The sequence below is a fragment of the Pterocles gutturalis genome, unplaced genomic scaffold (genome assembly GCF_000699245.1).
Source record: "Pterocles gutturalis isolate BGI_N339 unplaced genomic scaffold, ASM69924v1 scaffold5971, whole genome shotgun sequence".
NCBI lineage: Eukaryota > Metazoa > Chordata > Aves > Pterocliformes > Pteroclidae > Pterocles > Pterocles gutturalis.
In genome coordinates, this window is record NW_010100182.1 from 64,011 (window position 1) to 86,010 (window position 22,000).

At 37.8% G+C, this 22,000-nt stretch overlaps 1 protein-coding gene across 3 annotated transcripts in view; it reads left to right on the forward strand.

Moving 5' to 3' along the window:
- The window catches only part of ZMYND11 (zinc finger, MYND-type containing 11), a 63,461-nt gene that overhangs the window by 20,036 nt on the left and 21,425 nt on the right, over positions 1-22,000 (forward strand). The window contains exon 3 of one of the 3 annotated variants that reach the window (XM_010078664.1): positions 15,144-15,305. The exons of the other annotated variants lie outside the window; for them this stretch is intronic. Within the exon in view, the coding sequence (XP_010076966.1) occupies positions 15,144-15,305 (162 nt within the window). The remainder of the gene's footprint in view (positions 1-15,143; positions 15,306-22,000) is intronic. 3 annotated transcript variants of the gene reach the window in all.

The window sequence follows — 22,000 nt, forward strand, 5'->3', positions numbered from 1 at the left end:
ATGGCATTAAATACTGATAAAATAGACAGCATTGTCTTATACATAGAAAATAATTTAAATTTTGACAAAAACCAGAAAATAAATTCTAAAAACCACCAAATTACTCATTGCCTTATTGCAGCCATCAAAAAAAATCCTGAAAGTGAAAAACAGACTATTTTTCATTTTAAAGTGAGAGAAATAGGAAGTGGAAACAAACAGTATCCACAGTAGAAAACATTATGGTTAAAATTATCCCAGTTACACTAATTTAAATTATTTAAAATAGGTATTTACTGTACATTATGTCACTGTTAAGATTCTCATTCTAATTTCATTAAAAATCCTCAAGAGAGCCTTTAAAGGGTATGTAGCTTTGTTTTTACTATTCTCCCTGGGAGTAAACATTTCAAAATTCCAACTTAGCTCTTTTAGGTATTTCTTATGTCAGTTTTATCTGCTTGGGATGATGTTAAGATGAAGTCTGCAATCTGTAGTTATCTCAGGTATTCAGTTTGTTTGTTTCCTCTACTGCTAAGAGAAAAAAAAAAAAGAAACAAAAATAATAAAAATGTGTCACAATAGCCATTTCTTAAATGGTCATTTAAAAAAATGTTCCTGCTACTTATTAGCAGCATTTGTCTAACAAACCTTGTAAGATAACCAGCATGTAAATTCCCAGTGAGTCATTAGAATTACGTAATTGTTTTATCTCAGGATGAAAAGAGTTGTCTTTTACTTGACTGAAGATGCTGCTTAAGTCATACTATGAATAGTCCTTTGGTTAGAAGTATTGACTGTATTTTCAGCATGACTGCTAATCACTGACACATTGTGCTGTGTTCATATGTCTGATGTCCATCTCAGTTGTTCAGAACACCAGTGCACACTTGACTTGTTTTATGCAAAAATAGGAATCAGCTTGTGATCCAGGCCATGTTTCAACAGTACTCAACCTCCAACTTCTTGATCGTGATACTGAATCAAAATGCTGCAGACATGTGAAGCAAAACACATTGACTTGGTATAAAGTCATTCTCTTTGTTCTTCTATGCAAAAAATTTTAATGAGTAACAAAGTGTCATTGTCATCACTCAACATCAGATCAAGTATTTTCCATTCTCCAACAATTGGTGCAAAACCATGAAGTTCGGTATGTTCTCTACATTGGACACACTGGATAGCTTTACAGATGCTTTGTCTGCACTTGATCAAGATGCAGTTTGTAGTTCTTTGTAATCCAGTACTGCTCAGATCTGGTACTAATGGCTGTTGAACCATGAGCTCAAGTTACGTTTCAGTGAGGACAAGGAGTCTTTTCAGAGATCCGCCTGTAGGAGATAGAACTCTATGAAGTAGGGCTATTAATGGTCAAACAGGGATTTTAGACTCATCAAACCTGAGCACTTACAGACAGACCCTTGACCCAATTGTCAAACTCAGTTTGACTGATACTACAGGAACTCGGAAAACTCATAATGTGAAAGAAAAGACTTGAGAACTGATCCGCCACCTATTGGCATCAGTACAAAAACACCCTGAGATTTTAGCTTGTTTTCCGGCACCACAGTTGGAGTCGGTAAAGTCCAGCTGTTTCAAGTAGTTAGCAAAGGGACACATTCCTGTCATCCCTCCCCCCATTTTTTAGTTGAGTATTTGCTTGATCTTTCTTTAAGTTTTTGAAATTTTGGATCTAAATCTTACATTTTAAATCCATGTTCAAGTCAATAAATCACTGGCCTGGGCCGCAGAACTGCTGACATCTGTATCTGTTAGGTGTTAAAGGTGCCTGACTAGAGGCTGCCACAAGGCCTGGAAGTACGGGTTCTAATGATGACTGTGAACTGATTGCTAAATGGTAACAATAATTAAAAGCATAGCGATTATGCAAACACTGCTCTATTTGGAAAAGATTCACTGGATAATCTGTGGTGCTTGCTCATACGTTTCCAAACATTTTCCCTATCCAGTAAGCTGACATAATGATAGATCTATGCAGTAAGGACACAATCTCTGATTACACTTAGCCTTCAGAGGAATGTGTAAAAAAGAATTATGCTACTTTGCTACCATTGTTCTATCAGTATGTTGAAGCTGTGGTCAAAAAGTGAAGCAAAATCTCATATATTTAGAGATATTATTCAAAAGAACAAGCTGAGGTGCAAAGGCAAAACAGTTTGAGGGCATCAGGAGGAGGCCCTTCCGAAAGGGACAACTGGTATGAAAATGGATATTCTGAAAAACTGGAAAAAAGAAGGATCAGATTTAAAAGAGTATTAAATTGCTCTATTTTTTTCTCAGATGTATGTGGGAGAAATATTTTTATATAAGCTACTAAATTTAAAATACGGAGTCAGTTGCCAAACGTACTGTATTCCAACTGATATTAAAGGATTGGTATCTATACAAGAACTCTGCTGCACATATTATACCTCTAGGGCTTGTGCAGGTACTTATTTTGTTTGCTCACTGCCATCTATACAGATGTTTTGCAGGTTTTCAAAATGTGCTCTCATCTTACAGGCTTTCTCATCTTGGAGATTATTAATGCATTTGACACAAAATAAATGAGAGAAGAAATTATTTTCCATTATTATCCAGGATTTTAGTTAGGAATTTTGTATTTTCACTGTTTGTGGATGCCATGATTATGCAATTCAACAAAACCTCTGCAGCTTCTTGCCTTGCAGGGGAAATGTCAGTCCTGAAATCTGGTAATGGAAGTTTACTTTTTCTGAGAGCTTTATTTCTGTTTCTCTCACAGAGCTTGTGGAATTTGAAAGTGTAATAATATTTATCAACATAAAAGAAATTATCTCCTTGCTCTTTGGGTTAAGAAAAAAATTTGCAGATCAGTGTTTTTCGCTATGTTTTCTACACAGTGGATAAAATAGAAGGGAAATGTAGTTCTTGAAGAAAACTGTAATGAATCTCTTTACCTATCTATTTCTATTTTCAGTTATGCCATGATTTTTATGTACTTTTATCTGTGTGAAATAGTGGTCAGTCTGAAAGAAATGAAATTAAAGCACCAATGTCATGTAACTTCATGTGGGGTTAGATACAGTTCTGAGAGTTAGTTTGTCTTACTCATTTACATATTTTGTGATTTTTCTACAGGCTGTGCATGCAGCTGTTTTGAGCATTGAATGTGCTAATTCTTCTCCTCATGATTAAAGTTATAAAACTGCACTGACCCAGAGACAGGCATTATGAATATATAATTTCAATTTACTTGTGTTCGTAAAGCCAAACAATACAATGCTCTTCTAAAATGGAGATGTGTTAGTAACATGGGTTCATTGTTTGCATCTGAATGCAACATATCTCATGGCACTGCAGTGGTTTGAAGTTGTTTCATAGCAGCCGAATTCTCTAATGAGATGTGGAGAGTGAGGCTTCACACTTAGTTAAGGCACTTGGAGCTATTTCTTCACTGACAAAATACATACAAGGTGATTATGTTTTCAAGAAGTCACTCTTTGCCAGAGTTCTGTTTTCTGATCATTTAATTGTTTGCCTATAGAAAGATCCAGCAACTCTTCTGGTTAGTTAAGTCTGACTTTGGGCTTTAGTTACAGTCATTTTCCTGTGCATTTGGTCCTCTCCATATCTAAATTATTGCCTCTCCAAGTCTTCCCTCTAAAGATTTTTTTAGTTTAGTGGAGACCAGGTTATTTGGAGGGGCAGTTTTCTTGCTTTCCTGTTTTCAGGAAACATTAGAAGTAGAATGTGCTTTTCCTAAAATACCCATGCTTTCCTAACGTGCTAACTCATACTGGGGAATTTCTGATATTTTATATCTAGAAAGTATTGGTGCTTGCTCAAAGTGACTCCAGCTACTTTCAAGCCTCAAGTCTGCCAAAATAATCCGTCTCTTCACTCTGCTTTTACATCATTTTAACCTTTGTTGTAACCCACTACCAGCACTGTGAGCTTTGAAGGTGATTTTGTTAACCCTGGTGACCTTAAGCACACACCCAGTGATTATTGTGATTTGATGTATTGCAGCTTCAGTTGGGTTAGGATCAATCTATGAGAAAGGAGTATTCTGGCTGTTATGTTTGTGTTAACCTAAATGGCTTTAGATTGAGCAAAGGCTGGGTTCCTTACTTGCCATGCTTAATTGCTTTTGTAATTATATTGGTTTTTCCATTCTAGTTCAGTATTGGTAGCCAGAAGCTGTTTTTTGAACTGGCTATGTCATCTTGAGTCTCTGTAAATATAATTTTAAAAAGCTTAAGAATGGTCACTGTACATGAAATATATTTTAAATTAAAAAAAAAAACCCACAAAAAACAACCAACCAAGCAAAACAAAACCAAAAACAACCTTCATAGCTGCCAGATATTGCTAGGAAGCTAGGGGCTTCTAACTCACTAGGTTGAGGAATGGTTTTAATGTGCATCCCATTCATTTCAGTTAGGAGTAGAAGGATAATATGGAACAGCAATAATGACAGCCAGTGTCTTCATCATGAAAGCTCTTACAACTAGAGAGCACAGAGTAGAAGAACATGTCACACCAAATGAAGAAAAATTTCCTTCAGTGTTTAAAAAATTCTCCATTTGTCTTATCCGTTCGTATTGCCTTTAATCTGAAGTCCTGTGTGAATTCACGGATCCAAAGCCAAATGTAGGCCAAACCATGATAGTTACTATTTCTCACATATAAAAAATTGAGGATTTTCCAGGCTGGAACGTTCCAGACAGATTCCTAGTTATTGTAAAAGTACCAGTGTTCTTTAGATTTGGTGATTCACTGATGCAAATGAATGAGTTAATGAATGATCCTGTGGGAGAAAAAAGTTCAGACTGGCTTCCATCTCTTATTCCATGCCTCAGGAAAAGTATGAGGAGACTTTGAGGGTTGGGCCACGTGACAGTCTGGTCACACGAGAGCACTCAAGGGAAATGAACTTCTGGAACTGTTTGAATCTTTTTTTGCTTTCTATATTTCCATCCTCTAAGGTCCAATCATTCAGAGCTTATTCTGCCAAGAGACTTCCACCCTGTCAATCCACAGTGTTCTAAAAGCAAAGGATTTTTCTTGCAAATCATTATCATGAAGTGTACTAGTGTAAAATTCTGCTTGTCAATGAACCAAAAATTAGTGGTCACTCGTGTAATATCCTGCTGTGGAGTTGCAGAAAAGCAAATATTTTCATATCGCTAAATCAAAGCATAGACTATTTTTACCTTGAGAAGCAAATCAGAATTCTGAACTCCTACCTCAGGGACAATAAATTCTTGCTGTATTAAAACCAAGACTCTTCCTTTGTCTTTGCATTAAGGCTATCAGCGTGCAGCTCATGAGAATGGCCTCACTGCTGTTCTAGTGGCTCTTCCTGTCTCCAGATGAGTTAAGACTCATGAACAATTCTCTGCATTTCTTTTCCAGTCCTGTTTTTCTCTTCCTACCTTTCTTCCCTCTCCTCTGCTCATCTTTATTTTTCATCCCTTAAAAAAGGAGCTCCCACTGTTTGAAGCATCTTCACATTACCTGAGATGATGCTGGTAGAGTCCATCTTATTGCATACCTAAGAGGTGATGCTTCTTTTAAACTGGTAAAACAACCTCATCAGCATCTTCACTTGCCTCTCCCAGCTTTGCTGACTTGACTTTAAAAATTCAGTCAATGTAATGCTGTATTCTTCTTTGAGGCTTTCAGTTACTGTTCTGGAGTTGAGATACTGATGATGTTGTTCACAGATTTCACAAAATGTTTTTTTCTGATTGAAAAAGTGTTTTGAAGAATCATCATTTACTTATGGGCTTGAATTAAACTAGTCAGACTAGTCTGTATAAAGCGTCCATCATGGGAATTAAATTATGCTAATGAACTAGATGACATAGATCAGTCCAACTTGAGTTTATTCTGAAAATATGCATCTTGGGTTTTTCCACCTCTCTTGTGCCAACCCTGACCTAGTAGCGTTGTTTTTATTAACTTTGTGGGTTCAAAATGCTCTGCATCTCTGCCAACTGTTTTGAATCTTTTATTGTTATGTCCTGCTGGTCACTGAATTGAAGCTGAGGGGCTTATTAATATTCATGCTTCATTCACAATAAGTGTAGCCCTCATGCCTTTATATCACTGACAGCTGAAACAATACCAGCCACACCTACAGCACAGGGGACGTGGACAAGAAGTTGGAGATTTAAGTGAAGTATGTAGGAGGTTCTGCTGTTGGTTCAGATAAAATGATTCTGCATGTGCAGAGACATCAACCTAGAAAAACACCACAAGATTCTGTGGAGAAGATAAGGTCAGAAAAGGAATGTAAACGTATTTTAAGAAAGAAAAGGGGAGAGAAACCTGTTCTGTGCACAGTTCTTGGAAGGAGACTTGGAACTGCAAGCAAAGAGATGGTTTCTTTCTGGTCTGAATTCATCCTCTTTTTAGGGGAACGAAACATAATGTGGAAATAAAAAGCATTGCATCTAATAAATACTTCACTCCATCACTGATTTATCTCCCTAATGAAAATAGCCTGCAAGCCTCCTCTTGGCTCAATCTAAGTAAAAAATGGTGACATTAATAGCAGAAGTGAATCCAGTTTCTGAGGAGATAAGTTGAAAGTTTCTGTTAACCTTGAACTCACTTGGAAAATGAAGAAAAAAAATTTTCATTTAAAATTATTTTCTATTTCTAATATCCTGGAGGAGAATACTTGTATTGTCTCACCTCAGATAATATAAACTACTGCTACCCAAACATGATCTGGGGAGGGAAACTGAGATTTCTCCATTATGTCAGGAGCAAAGCTCATAGGCTGAGAAGGTAAGCATGACAGGGGTTTTAGCAGTCATTTTGGCTGCTGGCATGTACCACTACACTTCCTGAAAAAACTTTTTCTTTAGCACTGGGAGCTGGAGGCGCTCTATACTTTGGAGCCTGTCACCCTGAATTGTCCAGAACATAACTACAAGGTGGGGGAGGGAATACAAATCTGCCTGTCTTGGCAGGGAACCAGAGAAGACTTTGATGGTTTCTACCAGAAGACTTTTAAGACAAACTGGCAATAAATTAATTAGACAAACATAGGCTTGCAGATTAAACTCAATGAAAGAACGCCAAAAGTGTTCTGAGAGGCTGTGGAATTCACTGCAGAACCTGAGTCTTCTTGCATGAGTGCATCAGAAGAGGAAGCAGTTATCAGTGAAGAAAATGGAAATGGATTATCACGAGCTTCTAAATATGTCTGTGTTTAATAAGCACTACGGAGAAGAAAATTTTTGTCTGTCTCCTGACTGATGATTTTGTGTTGGTTCTTTTTAGAATAAAAATTGTTTCTAAAGTGAGAGAAATTGAAAGTAATGTGAAATAAAAACCAGTTAATTGCCAAGATTATGAAAATATTGTCCATAATAAATAAATAAATGTACTTGAAATTAAGCAAGATGCCTAGGTAGCTGTGAAGACATATGAACTCATAATTGCTTTGGATTTCTTTGTGATAAAATAAGAGTAATGAATACCTACCTACAAAGTGTCCTACAGAGTCAGTTTATGGAAATCCATTTTAGAGATGAAACCCAGGTCATCAAAGTAAAGGATCTGTAAAGGCAGCTGATTTACAATGGACAGATTATCCTGTCTGTAAAAGCACACATCATTGTAGCTACCTGCTGTGGTAGTTTTCTAGAAAAAGAAGAAGATAAAGTGAAACAATTTTCATAAAGGGATTCTAGCTGCTGAAGTATTTTTGACTTTGAAGGGGAGATACATGTTTGTTTATTTGCTGAGCACTTCTGATGAGCAAAAGCAGTAGAAAAAAACAGATGCAAAACAGGAATCAATGTATCTAGTAAATACATATATACAAGGAAACTACTAGGGAGAAAGTGAGCTTATTTTGATGCTGAATTTAGTCTAATGCATTACTCTAATATCAAATTTAAAACATGGGATGATCTAGGAAACTTTATAAAACAAACATCCTGATCAAGTACGGATCCTGTGCAGCAATGATAAAACGGAAATACTTTATTAAACAGCTAGCCCACCATTTACCTGCTGCAAAGATGGAGTAAGTCCTCTGAGCCATCAAGGAATTAATCATGGCTTGTTCAGTTCGGAGCCTAACCTATCGTTCTGATGGAAAGATACAAGCAGATTCAGTGGGCAACTGAAAGCAGGTTTACAGGAGGATTTGTGCTCGCTGAGGAATAGATGGAGCGAGGGATGTTGAGGCATGAAGAGAAGGCTGACCCAAAGGGCAGGAGGAGGACTGCCCTCACAGCAGGCTAGGACCTCTGTCGAGAAACATACACAGTGTCCCCACTGCGTTTGAAAAAATACTGGGAATGGTGTTCCATGAAACGTTATGTTTGTTCGACCCAGGCAGTATCTGATGCATGCTAATGTCTGATGAAAACCAATATATCTGCCAGAGATCCAAGATAATCTGAAGATGTCTTACTAGCTACTGTACCCAATGAGGTATAGCCTGTTTAAAAAAGAGGGCAGTGTGCACATGCTAGTCTTCCTCTGAAAAAAAATAAGAGTAAGACTCCAGTCTGTCCAGCTCTGCAGATAAACAGCCACATTTTATAAAACTCCTCTAATTACAGAGCAGTTACTTGAATGTTCAACAGTATTGCAAAAGCAGTGGATAGATGGGCAAGGGGAGACGTTTCAGAGCTGAGCACGGTTTGGCATTTCCACGGTTCTTAAGAACTCTTACAACTGCTCTTGCCTGACCGCATTTCAGACTGCCTTTTGGGTGGGGCAGACAGAGATTCTGATAATTAGACATTAAGAGAAGTATTGGTGAACAAACAATTTAAGTGTGCAGTTGCTATTTACAGCAAATGTATAAGTAAGAAGTGTTTCATTCAGGTTTTGTAGTAGAGGAGAGGAGTGCGCATAGGTAGTGCATCCCCCTAGTCATTCACTGTATTCATGAGTCATAAAGACTGTAAAATGCATTGTGAAGTTTTAACAATTACCTATAGTGAAGCTCATGTCTAATCAAGGAATCTTTCATGGGAACAGGTGCTTCCTGAAAAAGACAGAAAGGAACTGGTTGATTAAGAATGGAGAATGTGTTTAGAAAGAAATAGATGCTGCTTTGTTTAATGTGAATGGAGGTGTAGGGTCCTGGAGCATACTCTGAGACCTCCTAAGGAGAGGACTCAGATACTAGGGAAGAGTAATGGTATGGTAGATACAGCCGTGCTAGAATGCAGTGCCACCACTTGTTATTATAATAAAGACTTTTAATTTACAGCAGAAAATTTGAAATATGAAAGATTAAGTACAGAAGATACGAATTACTTCCCACCAGCAGATGATGATGGATGCAGGTTGCAAAAACCTAAAGCAAAAGGAAAGATGTGAAAAAAGTAATGTGTAATTCTTGTGGGAGGCTTTTCTTCCAGTGTGTCTTATGGACAGTTAGTCAACTTTGTCGGGTTCCAGTGAAGAATTATATAAAGCTAACAAAGAAACCTTAACAGCAGAATCCAAGATTTTAAAAGCTTCTCTCTTAGCTGATGGTGAAAAAATTGAAAGAACTCTGATGTTAAAGCTGATGGAGGTGGAGAGAAGAGAAAAAAGTTTTCATTATGGCTGTTCCTGAATCCTGAAATACCAGTATCCAGAACGTTTGCCTCAGAAATTATGTCTTCACATTGGGCATGGCCTATCTTATTAGATGTCAAAGAAATGGGAATGTGAGAAATGATAGGAACTCATTTACTGAGAACTTTTTCAATTTTCTAAAGGGTTATGAAATAGTCAGGAAAAGATTACACAAAAGTTTTGGGTTGGTGTTTGAAAACGTCTTGAAATAAACGTAGCATGCAAATAGTACTATATTTAAATAGTTCATACTTTCTAAACAAATTCTTTCTGCTGGCGTGGACCTTGTTGCCATTCTGGAGTCCACCACTGTGACAGTCCAAAAGTGTTGCTACACTACAAAGTGGGTGAAATCTACTGTGTATCTGCTAATACTCTTCCTTTAGACTGAACGTGAAAAACTGTTTTAAGTTCTTTATCTGCTAGACAGCTGGAACTGTAGGGACTGTTAAAGCTCAAACACTACACAGACCATGAATTTGCGCACAGGTGGGTCTGAATGAAGATCCAATGATCTGGAAGGAGCTGTGTGTGCATAAGTATGGATGAGAGATATAGAGAAACACCACAGCAGCACATAGGTAAGCAGCAAAGAAACTCTGGAGAAGCACTTGAAACAGAAAACCTGGAAAAAAAAATATCCAGAGAGTGCTATGGGACAAGTGCCACACAGGAAATGCTGGGAACCATGAGCTCCATGGAAATGCTTTCCTTCATTTGCGTCATACTGAATTTAGGACAACAGAACTGTATGTATATTATTCATAAATAAACATGATTACGCCAAAGAGATAACTGACTTATAATTGTTTTTCCCATCTATGTGACCCTTTTTGTTTTTTGTAGCTTACTGGTTGGGTCCAAAGGATATCCATCATTTGGATGGTTTGGGAAATCTAGTTCAACAGTGAAACCAGCAAATCCCCATAAAGGGGAGTTTCATGAATAGAGTTTTGCCTTTTTTCCCCCTCCCTTTTCCTCTCTCCACCTGATAGTAGAGTGACTTAATACCGAGTATCTGGGCTACCATTAAGGGACTTGGAGAAAACAGATTAACAGGTAAGAAATGAGCTATGTTAATGAAATATGCATTGTAAAAAGGCAAAGCGGTCCTTTTAGACAAAGGCTAAAAAAGGAGGTTATATTGTTTTCATGTGCTATGCCTACATACAATTTATAGGAAAATAAAAATTTACTAATTGTTTTTACATTTTTTTTGCAATAATTATGGGCTTGCTAAAGGTATGGAAGTGACCTAATAGTTACAATTGTGCCCTCTAAATTATTATTAATTTTACTGTCACTATGTGTTTCACATCTTCTACTTAATGGTATGCTAATTGTACAGCAGGATGTCACATTCTCCAACATACAGATTCCCTATTTCAATTACAGCTAAGTAAATCTCCATTACTAATGAGTAAGCATTTCTTTCCCATGTACATTTGCATTATAATGGACATTTTCTTTATGCACTAAAATTATTCTCTTTGACAACAACTATATATTTTATTCTACAGTAAAGGCTACGACATGATGATTCATTCCTTTCTGTTGAATTTATCTGTATTTAAATTGTCAAATGTTCTGGATAGCCTGAAATTTTCTGTCCCATGTTATTTTTGTGTACTTCCAGAATAAATTTATGTATTTGCTTTAAGACAACCTACGTAAGACAAATCAGAAAAAAGTAAGCTTTTGTGTCAGTCATAAATTAAGCTGTATTTTTGAAATTGTTGCATTGTTTCATTCATGTTGCTGAGCAATCTCAACTGTTTATGTCAGTGCAAAGTGACCTTTATGATATAATGTTTGACTGATTTGAATATAAAGAACAAGTGACCACAAGTGACCCATATAACGGCAAGATCCCACTCTGCTTAACAGAGCATAGCTCTTTGGCTATTAAATACAATCCCCCAAACAGACATTTGCTGCCCTACTCGTGCATATATCTACAAATGCGACCGGCAGCTGAGTAAAACGAAGGGGGAAGGCCTCCTGTTACATCTCAGCTATGCAGCTTTGCTGCCAAATCCGCTCCCTCTTGGGGGTTGTGGCCAGTCACTGGGTGCCGCTGAACTGCTGAACTTGGGCAGCCGGGTGCTGCCGGCGGAGGTTTCCCTTCGTCTGCCACCATGGTGACCCGAGAGGCTTTCCCTGCCCTGCGTCAGGAGACAAGGATACTGGCAGACTGAGTCCCTGTGGCAGAGATCCTGCCTTCATTGCGCATGGCCCTGGGAAAATGTGTCACCTTCTATACACAAATAAGGACTGTGAGTTTTATTGATAATGTGATAGCATAATTTTGATAATACGCAGCAAAGAAGGTCTTATTTGATTTTGGTGGGGCTACTGCCTATGCAGTAAATTATGTTACAGAGATCTTTTTTAAATGCCCAAAGAAGGTTTATGTATCAAAGAGGGTGCATTAATTAACAATCATTAATATTCTTGGTGATTTTTAGGTTGGCCTGGTGGTGGGTGTTTATATGGGGAAGAAGATGGGTGTTGGGTTCTTTTAGTGATAAAAGTACATGGGATATTGTAAAGAAACAAAATGTGGTTAAAGCATTAGGTAGCATTCCAGAAATGCAGGAGGAAATGTGTGCAACCAGATGTTAGAAGTAGCAGATTGATTTCCTGGTCACTGTGCATGAATTCTTTCTAGCCTTGTGTATATCCTGATAATCGGATGGCTTACAGCATAGATACAAAGTTTGTTTTGTTTTTATTTTGAAAGGCCTACGGTATGCAGCCTTTTTCCCAGACAGCAGCAAAAAACAAGGTGAACAATTTTTGCACTATGTGGTTTTGAATTCTGTCATATTTTCTATTACGTTTCTGTCTTTCATTAGGATAGCTTAGTTTACTATATTAACCACCACCATCATCCATATCACTTCCAATTCCGAGTTTAGTCTACATAATGTATGTATGTAGTTTGCTGATTTTTCCTCTCTCCCGGGGCTGGAAGTGGTTACTCACACGTTACAGTTCAAGCTGTTGTGACAATGGTTGCCCTTTAATCAGTCCTTCCCGGAGCGGCTGCTGACACCTGGTGGTGTGCTCTGTAAGTGCAGGTTAACCGCGCCTGCAGCTGGCGGAGAGCTTTGACCTGTCCTTCCCCGAGCTATTGAAATGAATCTGATCTCCTGCACGAAAAATAATAATAATAATAAAAAAAATAACGTTGGGAGCACATTCTGCTCCCATTCAAACTTATGTAAAGCAAGAGAAGCAATAACATTTCATTGCTGTTGGAGCAAAGTTAATGCCTCTGACCTTGCTGTTGAAGTCAGTAGTGTAGTTGTTCACAAGGGCTATGTATCTTTTTTATTTGCTTTATTAACTTTTCAAATGTATTGTGTAAATGAATGTTTTATATCTACTTATGCACTAAATATACTGCATTAAACGAAAAATATTTTTTGTGAAAAACCTGCGTGATTATATTTAGAAATAATGGTGTTTTCAAAACTTTACAGTGTGAATACTGAAGGAAGCTTCTTCTGGTGTTTTATTTAGTGTCATGGTTTCTGGCTTGAGTGTATGATTTTTCTTGCCAGCAAGTATATTTCCGTATGTTTACGAAATTCCACATCTATTTGCCAGCATATTTCCTAACAATGGAATATCTGGGATATGCCAATAAGTAACTAGTATGAATAAAAACTAAGAATCCTGGAATCCTGATTCTGTGGTGAAATTCCTCACTAGCTGGGACCTATTGGGGTCTTCTCCGTTCAATTTTTATCTGGATAGATCAAAACTGATTCTTTTTCTTGCTTAATTGGCCCTTTACTGCCATCTGATTTTTTTTTTTTTTTAGTTTCATAAAGAAGATAAGTATTACACTTAATATGAAAGAAATATAAAGCAATACTTTATCCTGATTTTTCTCAATCTACAGGCAAATCAAGAACATCGACAATGCAGTATCTTTAGTTGTTCTAAAATATCGTAAAGAAAGGGCTCCCAAAGTGCACTGCCACTGTAATTTGTGGAAAGGGAAAGCTTTGGTGAAACAGGAATGTGTCCTTTATAGACAAATTTGGTGGTGTTATTATGCCATTCTGAGATACACAGAATTGGCAAGTAAAAGTAAATGAGGAGTAACGATAGAAGAGTCAAGTTACACTGTTAATCTGAACAACAAAGAAGGGCAAAGTTCTGAGTTAAAAAATCACTGGTTAAGGGTTGTTTGTTGTTTTTTTTTTCCCCCTAAACTTACTGCCCCCGCAGTCCAACATTCCTGGTATATAACCTTTAGCATAGGCCATCTGGCTTGAGGCTTTCCCTAAATCTCTTACGTTTGTGGGGGGCTCTGGTCAGATGAAGTATGTACACAACATGGCTGCTCTCCAGCATTAGGGACTGGAAGTGCCACTTTGTGTAGCACTTCTTACTCTGCTCCGTTGGAGGAGACCTTTTCACACAAGGACTTAAATGACCATAGTTCCCAGGCATGGGAAAATGAGAATTGGACAAATGCCAGTTCTGGCAGTTGGTGGGAATTGCTAACTCCACCTTTACAACATGATGTTAAAAATCGCTTGATCAGATTTTTATCAAGATAATTTATTGAAGGATAGGAGTAATTTTTTCAGAGATCTGAACCCATTGAAAAGTGATATTTGACATGAAAAGGCATTGGGAGTTTTATCTGATATATGACAGCTATTTTGTCTTCTAAGTGTAGGGAAACATTTCAGATAACAAACATAAACATTTAACGGTGGCCACTGGCAATTCTATCTGGTTTTAGTACTATAGATTCCTTGAGCAAAATTCTGCCTCCAAATTATATGCATACTGCTCTTGTTTACTTCAGCAGAGCTTGTGCACATGTTTCAAAGGTCAGAATCTGGCCATGGGGCTGAATTTTCAAGGAAGAGTGTATTAAAGACATCTGTGCATCAGCAGAACCATATCCTTTGTCTTCTGTAGAATATTTCAGGAATAAGCGTAGTGCTACTGGGCACTGCAAGTGAAACATCTTTTATTTTTTGAATTGCATTGGGATTGCTTAGCAGGAACATCTCTTGCAGTAATAGGCTCACGATTTCATTTACTTCTTGTAACTCAACACTTTGATACTGAAAAGCTGTCAGTTTAAAGAGAGTAAAGACTGAAAGGGACCGCCCTTCAGAAAATTACAGTTGAAAATATACTGTAACAATCAAAACAAGGGGAAATAGTCCAAGGAAATAGGTATGGGCTGTTGAGGTGCACAAACTTCTGTTTGTAGTCTAATACAGAGAGGTCAACAAGTGTTTTACACAAAGGTAGAAAAAAGCCTCACTTTTCATTGTGGACAGAGCTCATATTTGAAATTGTTACTAATCAGACACTTGAAAAAACTAAAACTTGGCATTCATATTCTATTGGAGTTAGTGTGTATTAAGCTGATGAAGATCTTTAAGCATGTAGGTTTTCCCCTGTTAAACATTATACACTCCTTAAAATGTTTATAATGTCTAATTGCTGATGGATTTCAAGACATATCAATTTTGTTCTTAGTTACTGCAGATTTTGACAGAATGTCATACCAAAATATTTTGTATTTTTTGTAGGACTGGGAAACAGAAAATCATGACTGGTATTGTTTTGAATGCCATTTGCCTGGAGAGGTGTTGATATGTGACCTGTGTTTTCGTGTGTATCATTCCAAGTGTTTGTCTGATGAGTTCAGGCTTAGAGACAGCAGTAGTCACTGGCAGTGCCCAGTTTGCAGGGTGAGTACCTATGAGATTTCATGTGCTGATTAGAGGATTGATATTCATTAATAGATTCATTAAGGTGTCCAGATGGTCTGGCCAGGTTAATGGATAAAGAATTGAATATTGAAACGGTGGTACATACATACCTAGAGCATCTATACAGAGATATCAAAATATGGTGCATGTAGCAGATGGTAATTTTTGAAGACTCCAGCGAGTTTTGCTTATGCATTTGAACGCACACAGTATACTGTATGGGAACGTGTGTACGTATGTATGCCATGTGTGAATGCAGTATATTGTGGAAATCTTCAACATGAGTAAACAAATTGCTGTATAAGATGCTACTGTTTTTACTTAACATTTTAATGAATCGTAATGTAATTTTTTTGTGTTTTGATAACTGCATTCTTAATATTTTATTGGAATCATATTTTACACTATAAAGCCACAATCATGTTACTGATGAGGGCAGTATCAAAAAATACGGGGTGAAATCCTGCTTCTCATTTACTTCTGTGGGTTCCATTGGTGCGAAAAGGCCAATCTGGATTTTTCCCATAGCATCCATATAGATATTGCTTTTTCTTTAAAATTTCTGGTTTTATGAGTACAGTAGGGAGACAGCAAAGAGTATTTTTTATATACATTCCAAGAATGAGCAGGTATGTTGTCTGTATGTCATTAGAAGATCAAACATTCTAGTCAGGATGGTGCTTACTGGTACCTGGCTTTGAATCGGCCAGATACGTCCCACGTCACCTCCCCCAATGGAGCACATTCTCAGGCTTCCTCAAATGGAGGGAATAATGCATATTAATGTTTAAGATAAAACTACTGCTATAGAAAGGCATAAAGCTGCCAGTTGCACTCTGCCTTGGATTGCGGGAGGGAGAGGTAATTCTCTTGCTGAAAGCTTAGATCTAGCTGTAGAGCAGCAGACTGACCTTCAGATGATCTGTGCTGCAGGGAATGTAAGGGTTCAGGTGCTTCATAGTATGGAGAAGTTTTTGAAAACACGTGGATTGTTTTGTTTCAAAACAGCACCTTCTGGCTGCTGTTACCTTAGAACCAGTTATAAAAAAACCTGTTGCCCGTTGCCTCAGATTGGGAGCACTCAGGGTTTAGGGAAATAGCAAGAAAATCGAGCCTGCCTCAAGGAAGTGGAAAGAAATGAAAAAGAAGTACTGGCAGGGAAAAAAAACAGTTACAAATAAGGACATGTACTGTATAAGGACATGTACTATATCTCTTTATATTTAATTACTAACATGTAATTTAGCTATTCAGTATTCCCTCTGTTAAAGGCAAAGAATGACCATATATAGGTGAATTACTTTTGGATTTTTAAATAAATCTCTTTAATAATTGTAGTAAATATTGATAGTTCTTATAAATAGTTAAAATTAGGTAAACTGGATCCAGTCTACGCTCTCGTTTGCCAGTAATTTTAGATGACTTCTGGTGAGAGCAGAGAATGTGAATGGTTTAAGCCAGCTTGTATATGAGGTGGCATATAATGTTTGTCTTGTAACATGGATGTTAGAGTGGAGTGTTGAATCATTGCATGAAATATGCACAGATACATAGGGTGGTCAGCTCTGAGATCAGTTTGACTTTCATCCTGAAGCCTTGAAATCCTTTATGGCAATGATATTAAACAAATGTTTACCTTGAAAAAAATTTCTGAAACTCAAGACCATGTGCACTGTGTCTGTCTTTCTGCATTTTGGTTCCCTCTTTGTTATACAAAGGCTAAGGAGAGGCTTTGGGGGCTCTTAAGTACTTCTTGCCCTAGAGATCTTTGGCTTGCTCAGTGCCTCAGATAATGATCAACCTATTTTTGTGAATAATGATATTTTGAATGCCATGGCATCCTTTTTCCCTCTGTGCTGGCAGCTCCTATTTTCCTTGTAATTAATTCAAATGGCTTCAAGCCCTAATTCTGCAAACGTGGACTAAGGAGGCTTGCACCATCCCTGGAAGAGGTCTAGTTTAGAGTTAGCATCCTAGTGTCAAGCTTCAGTATTCTTCCACTACTTTCTCCCCACCTTCCTAGGAAACGCCTGCTCTAATTTTATTTTAAAGCAGGAGGGACGCCTATAATCAGAAAACTATGGTAATTTGGAGACCCCTGGCTGATGTCCAGAGGACATAACAGAGCTTAACTGTGTTGCGTAAGGGCAGTGGGATTTACTTTGCATTATCAGCAGTAAATATGTACGTTCAAAAAAAGTAATGGCTGGGACAAAGAGATGCATATATTTTCATACTTTATTCCTGTAACTGGTCATAGCACTTTCCACCTGGGGATTTCAGAGCTCTTTACAAAGATGAAGTAAAAGTATGTTTGAAACCTAATATATTGGGAGAAATAAGCTAAGAACACTTCACTCTTATGTAAAGACTGCTTCTGTAATGCTGCCAAGGTCAGCAAGCCTTTGGATTATTCATTTCACAATTGCTGGTTCAGTCAACCTGTGCAGCTTTATCTTGCACACTTGACTACTCAGAAACATTTCATAAAGGACATTGCCAAGGATTTGTTCATAACTTTAAAATATTTTTCCTCCCATAACGTTTATAACAGTCCCTTGTAAACCTTTCTCTGAACTCTGTTTCCCTGCTGGTGGTTTTTATCCACTGCATCCATAAGTAAGAATGTCCAGTTTCTGACTTTTTTTTTTTTTTTTTTAACTTGATGGTACCAATCTGAATATTTTGTACCCTACATAATCTCAGCAGGAGTCAAGAGTCAAACAAAGTTCAATTCAAACCACATGGCAGTGACTGAAAATTTTCCCTGACTGATGACTAATCATTGTCTTAAGTGAAATAAATTGGTATTACCAGCAAAATTCCTGGTAGACAGGTCACAAGAGAAAGAATTGATATTGAATGAACTTAGAGATTATGTTAGCCTTTTCCCACTACTGGAATGGTCCATTCAAGACAGGGTTAGTCAACCCAATTGCTGAAGGATGCAGGAGATTTGTACATTTATTGCTGCTCTTTGGTTAGATAGAAAGAGGAAATTAATTTTCTCCAGCTGTCAATTTAGCACCTAAAGACTACAGAAAGTACTGCAAAAATACTAGGGTTTTTTCTGAGTGGGGAAATAGATACATACAAAAAACTGAATAGGATAATATTGATCACATGTTGGGGTAACTGACTATTGTTACTTCTTTTTTTAAAGAATTCAAATTGTAAAGGAATTTTATAAAAAGCCAAAATTATGCTTGATGACATATAATTTGTCCCAGAGGAATAGATTTTGATTTGTGAAACAAAAAGAAAGAATTATTCATATGACTTAACTTGACTACTAAATTTTTTGCAATCATCTGAACAGAGATTGATCTTCCATGCATGTGCTTTACAAGGAATTATAACCAATTTGCCTATCACAGTTGGTGTTTCAGTATTTCTGTTTCTTATCTATATGAGAGTAAAGTAAACTGTAGAGCTTAAGATACTAAATGCTGATAAGTGTTCTCTAAATAGGCTATTTCTGAGTTCTGGTACTGTACCAAACATTTCATAGAGTATATAAAAATATACCGTCATGCAGTTCACAATCAATGTTAGACATAATTTGACAAGTGAGAATGACAAACAGTGAAATGTTAGAAGCACAGAAAGAGGAAAGTTACTTAAGTGAAGTAACTCAAGTAGTTAGATCTATGGGTTTTAGGTACTAGCTGTCAATCAAGATGGTTAATGTAAAATACAAGGAAGGAAGAAAGAACATAGATCTATCAACTGACTTGATGAGGTGTTATGGTCGGAGTTTGTTAGATAACTGTATGATGAAATGTATTCCATTAACAGGATTTGGCATAATCACACAAATGATAGCCATGGATTGGTGTGTGGAGGGAAGCCCTAGTCTAGGGCCAGTGTTAGCGCCACATGGTTCAGTGCACAGTGCCCATACCTGGGGAGGTGTTAGTGCTCGGCAGGTCCCTGCCGTTCACCCTTGGGTAAATGAGGGAGCCAGCAGAACTGGGCACTGCATAGCATGTGTTTAATAAAGTATAAAGGAATTTGTCCACAGCAGTGAGAAAACTGGGAATCCTTCACTTAGAGCCTCCTACCACCTTCTCTATGCATGTAAAAGCATATTTATTTCATATGATGCTTCATATTCAGAAGGTGCTCAATGTACCGTACAAGTACAAACCAATTTGTGAATTCAGCTGTAACGTTTCCAAAAGCACCTAATGCTTTGAAAAGTTTAGTTCAACTCTATATGGTCTTGAAAGAGGTAAGTCTTATGCCATATTCAGCTCATGCAGACACTTTTCTGTATGCTGCGTAGGGCATACAGCACGATGGATGCTCTGAGACCCATCCCATGTGCCTGCATACCTTTCTTAATGGTACAGGAAAACTGAGGACCTGAGGGTTGGGAGTTTGAGAGGGTGGCAGAGCAGTGAAGCTTTCCATATGTAGCACCAAATTCCTCTGGAAATTTAAGCCTTAAAAAAATCTAGGGGCCAGTGGGTAAAGCAAGGAGTTTATAAACAGCAGTGATGAATGTAAGACTCTTGCACATAGTTCCCCTCTGCAAATACACCCCTGGAAACCTGAATTGCTTCTGAAAATGGAACTGGTGCCTTAGAAACATGCATCTGTCATTGAGCAGCCTTCACCTAATCCATCACTGAACTGAAATTAAGCTCTTTGATGTGTGTATACACATGACAGTTGAGGGAGGAAGGGAAAAAAGAATATTCCTTAATGGGAGATGGTAGGGATACATCTTTACATGGAGAAAATGTAATTGAAATCCTTATAGCTAGACAGAATGCGGGCACTAACACATTGCATTTCTTAGAGTTTCTCTACTTTTTTTCTCTTTGTTTTCATCAAATGAAAGATTGCAACAACTGCAACATAATGACCATTGTCACCCTGGGAGTTGAGAGCTACATGCTAACTCGGGGTGCAAAGGATAGTCACTTCCATGATAAATGGTGCTACTGCAGGATGGAGTGTTTCTTGGCCATGCCCCTAGCTGCTGCTAACCTCGCGTGGTTCGTAAAGTCTTGTAGTGAATTCCTGCACTATAAGGTCAGAATTACTAAATAAGTCACGCCTGCACAGTGCAATATATTGCTACCCTATGTAACAGCTAAGCAGCATCTGGAATATTGACAGCAGTGTAAATCCAACCTTCAGGTACCAGCTTCTAAGAAATAGATGTGCCACAGAAAATAAGGCATGCATAAGCTATTTCCTGCACCCAGAAGCAAAGAATTAGGTGGCAGCCTTGGCCTTCCACCTACCAGATCTCATTAATCTGTGTGAGGATTGCTATTGTGAAGGTTATTACTTCACTCCTACATCCCCTATGTAAACACATATGCCCGACCAAGCCTTTTAGTTTACCATGACTCAAAGCAGAAGGGTTGCAGATTTCCCTAAAAAATGGTGTGACTTAGGAATCATCTTTGTTGTGGGTTAGCCCTGGTAGGCAGCTAAGCACCGCGCAGCCGCTCTCTCACTTCTCCCCAACTCCCAGTGGGACAGACGAAGAGAACAGGAAGCAAGAAACCTTTTGGTTCAAGATAAAAATACTTTAATAAGTCAAGAAACAGAAGAAGGGAAAAACAAAACAAAACAAAACAAATTATGGAAAGGCACCCTCTATGGGTGGACTGATGCCCAGTCTATTCCTGAGCAAAAGATGTCTAAGGCCCTTAAGCCCCTCCTCTCCCTTTCTATTGCTGAGCATGACATTATATGGCATGGAATATCTCTTTAGTTAGCTCAGGTCATCTCCCTGGTTGTGTTTCGTCCCAGCCTCTTGAGTACTTCCCAATCTATTCACTGTGGGGGCAGAGTGAGAAACAGCAAAGACCTTGACGCTGTGCAAACACTGTTCAGCAAGAGCTAAAACATCAGTGTGTTACCCACACAGTTTGGGTCACTTATCTAAACCACACCACCATATGAGCTGCTATGAAGACAACTAACTTCATCCCAGCCAGACCTAGTACAATCCTTTATTAAGAGAATATATCCCACAAATAGGATATCTACAAGTATAAAGATCCTGATGATCTTTTGGGTCTGGATTGAATCTTAGAAGTCTCCTTGAAAGAAACTTGTACTTAAACAAGGTTTGCAGTAGCATACCTTAGTACATCTGACTGTGACCCACATAGACCGTGGGTCTTGCCACTTTTACAGATTCACTAGCCACCGTCAGTGTTTTCGTTTCCCAAAAGTAGGAAATTAAAAGATCTAATTTTAATTTATACTTGCTTCTATATCACTCTGGCTTTAAAGGGACCTGAAAGTGGGTATGTTTTCTTGTGTCAGAGCAATACAAATAGATTTTATGCAAATCATATCCCCCATTTAGTATTATCTATTTTCTTGCTTTAAGTGGCTCTAGGTTGACTTCTCTGAGATCTCTACAAGTATTCAAAATACAAAGTAGGGGGTTTTTAATAAAAATTACACATTTTCCATTATAGCTTCCAAAGAATGTGTGAGTGGTACCTCCTGAAGGGCTAATCTTTGTTGAAAAGTGAATGAAGTGGTTGGATTATAACTTGCTTTCTAGAAAGGGTGAGCAACCTTGCCATAAAAAGACATTTTGCTGGCTCATAGGCTCCAATTCCCTAAATTTATTACCTTTCAACATTTAGTAGAGGAAGCTGGAGATCAAGTTTTTCTTAAAATAAATCAGTGTA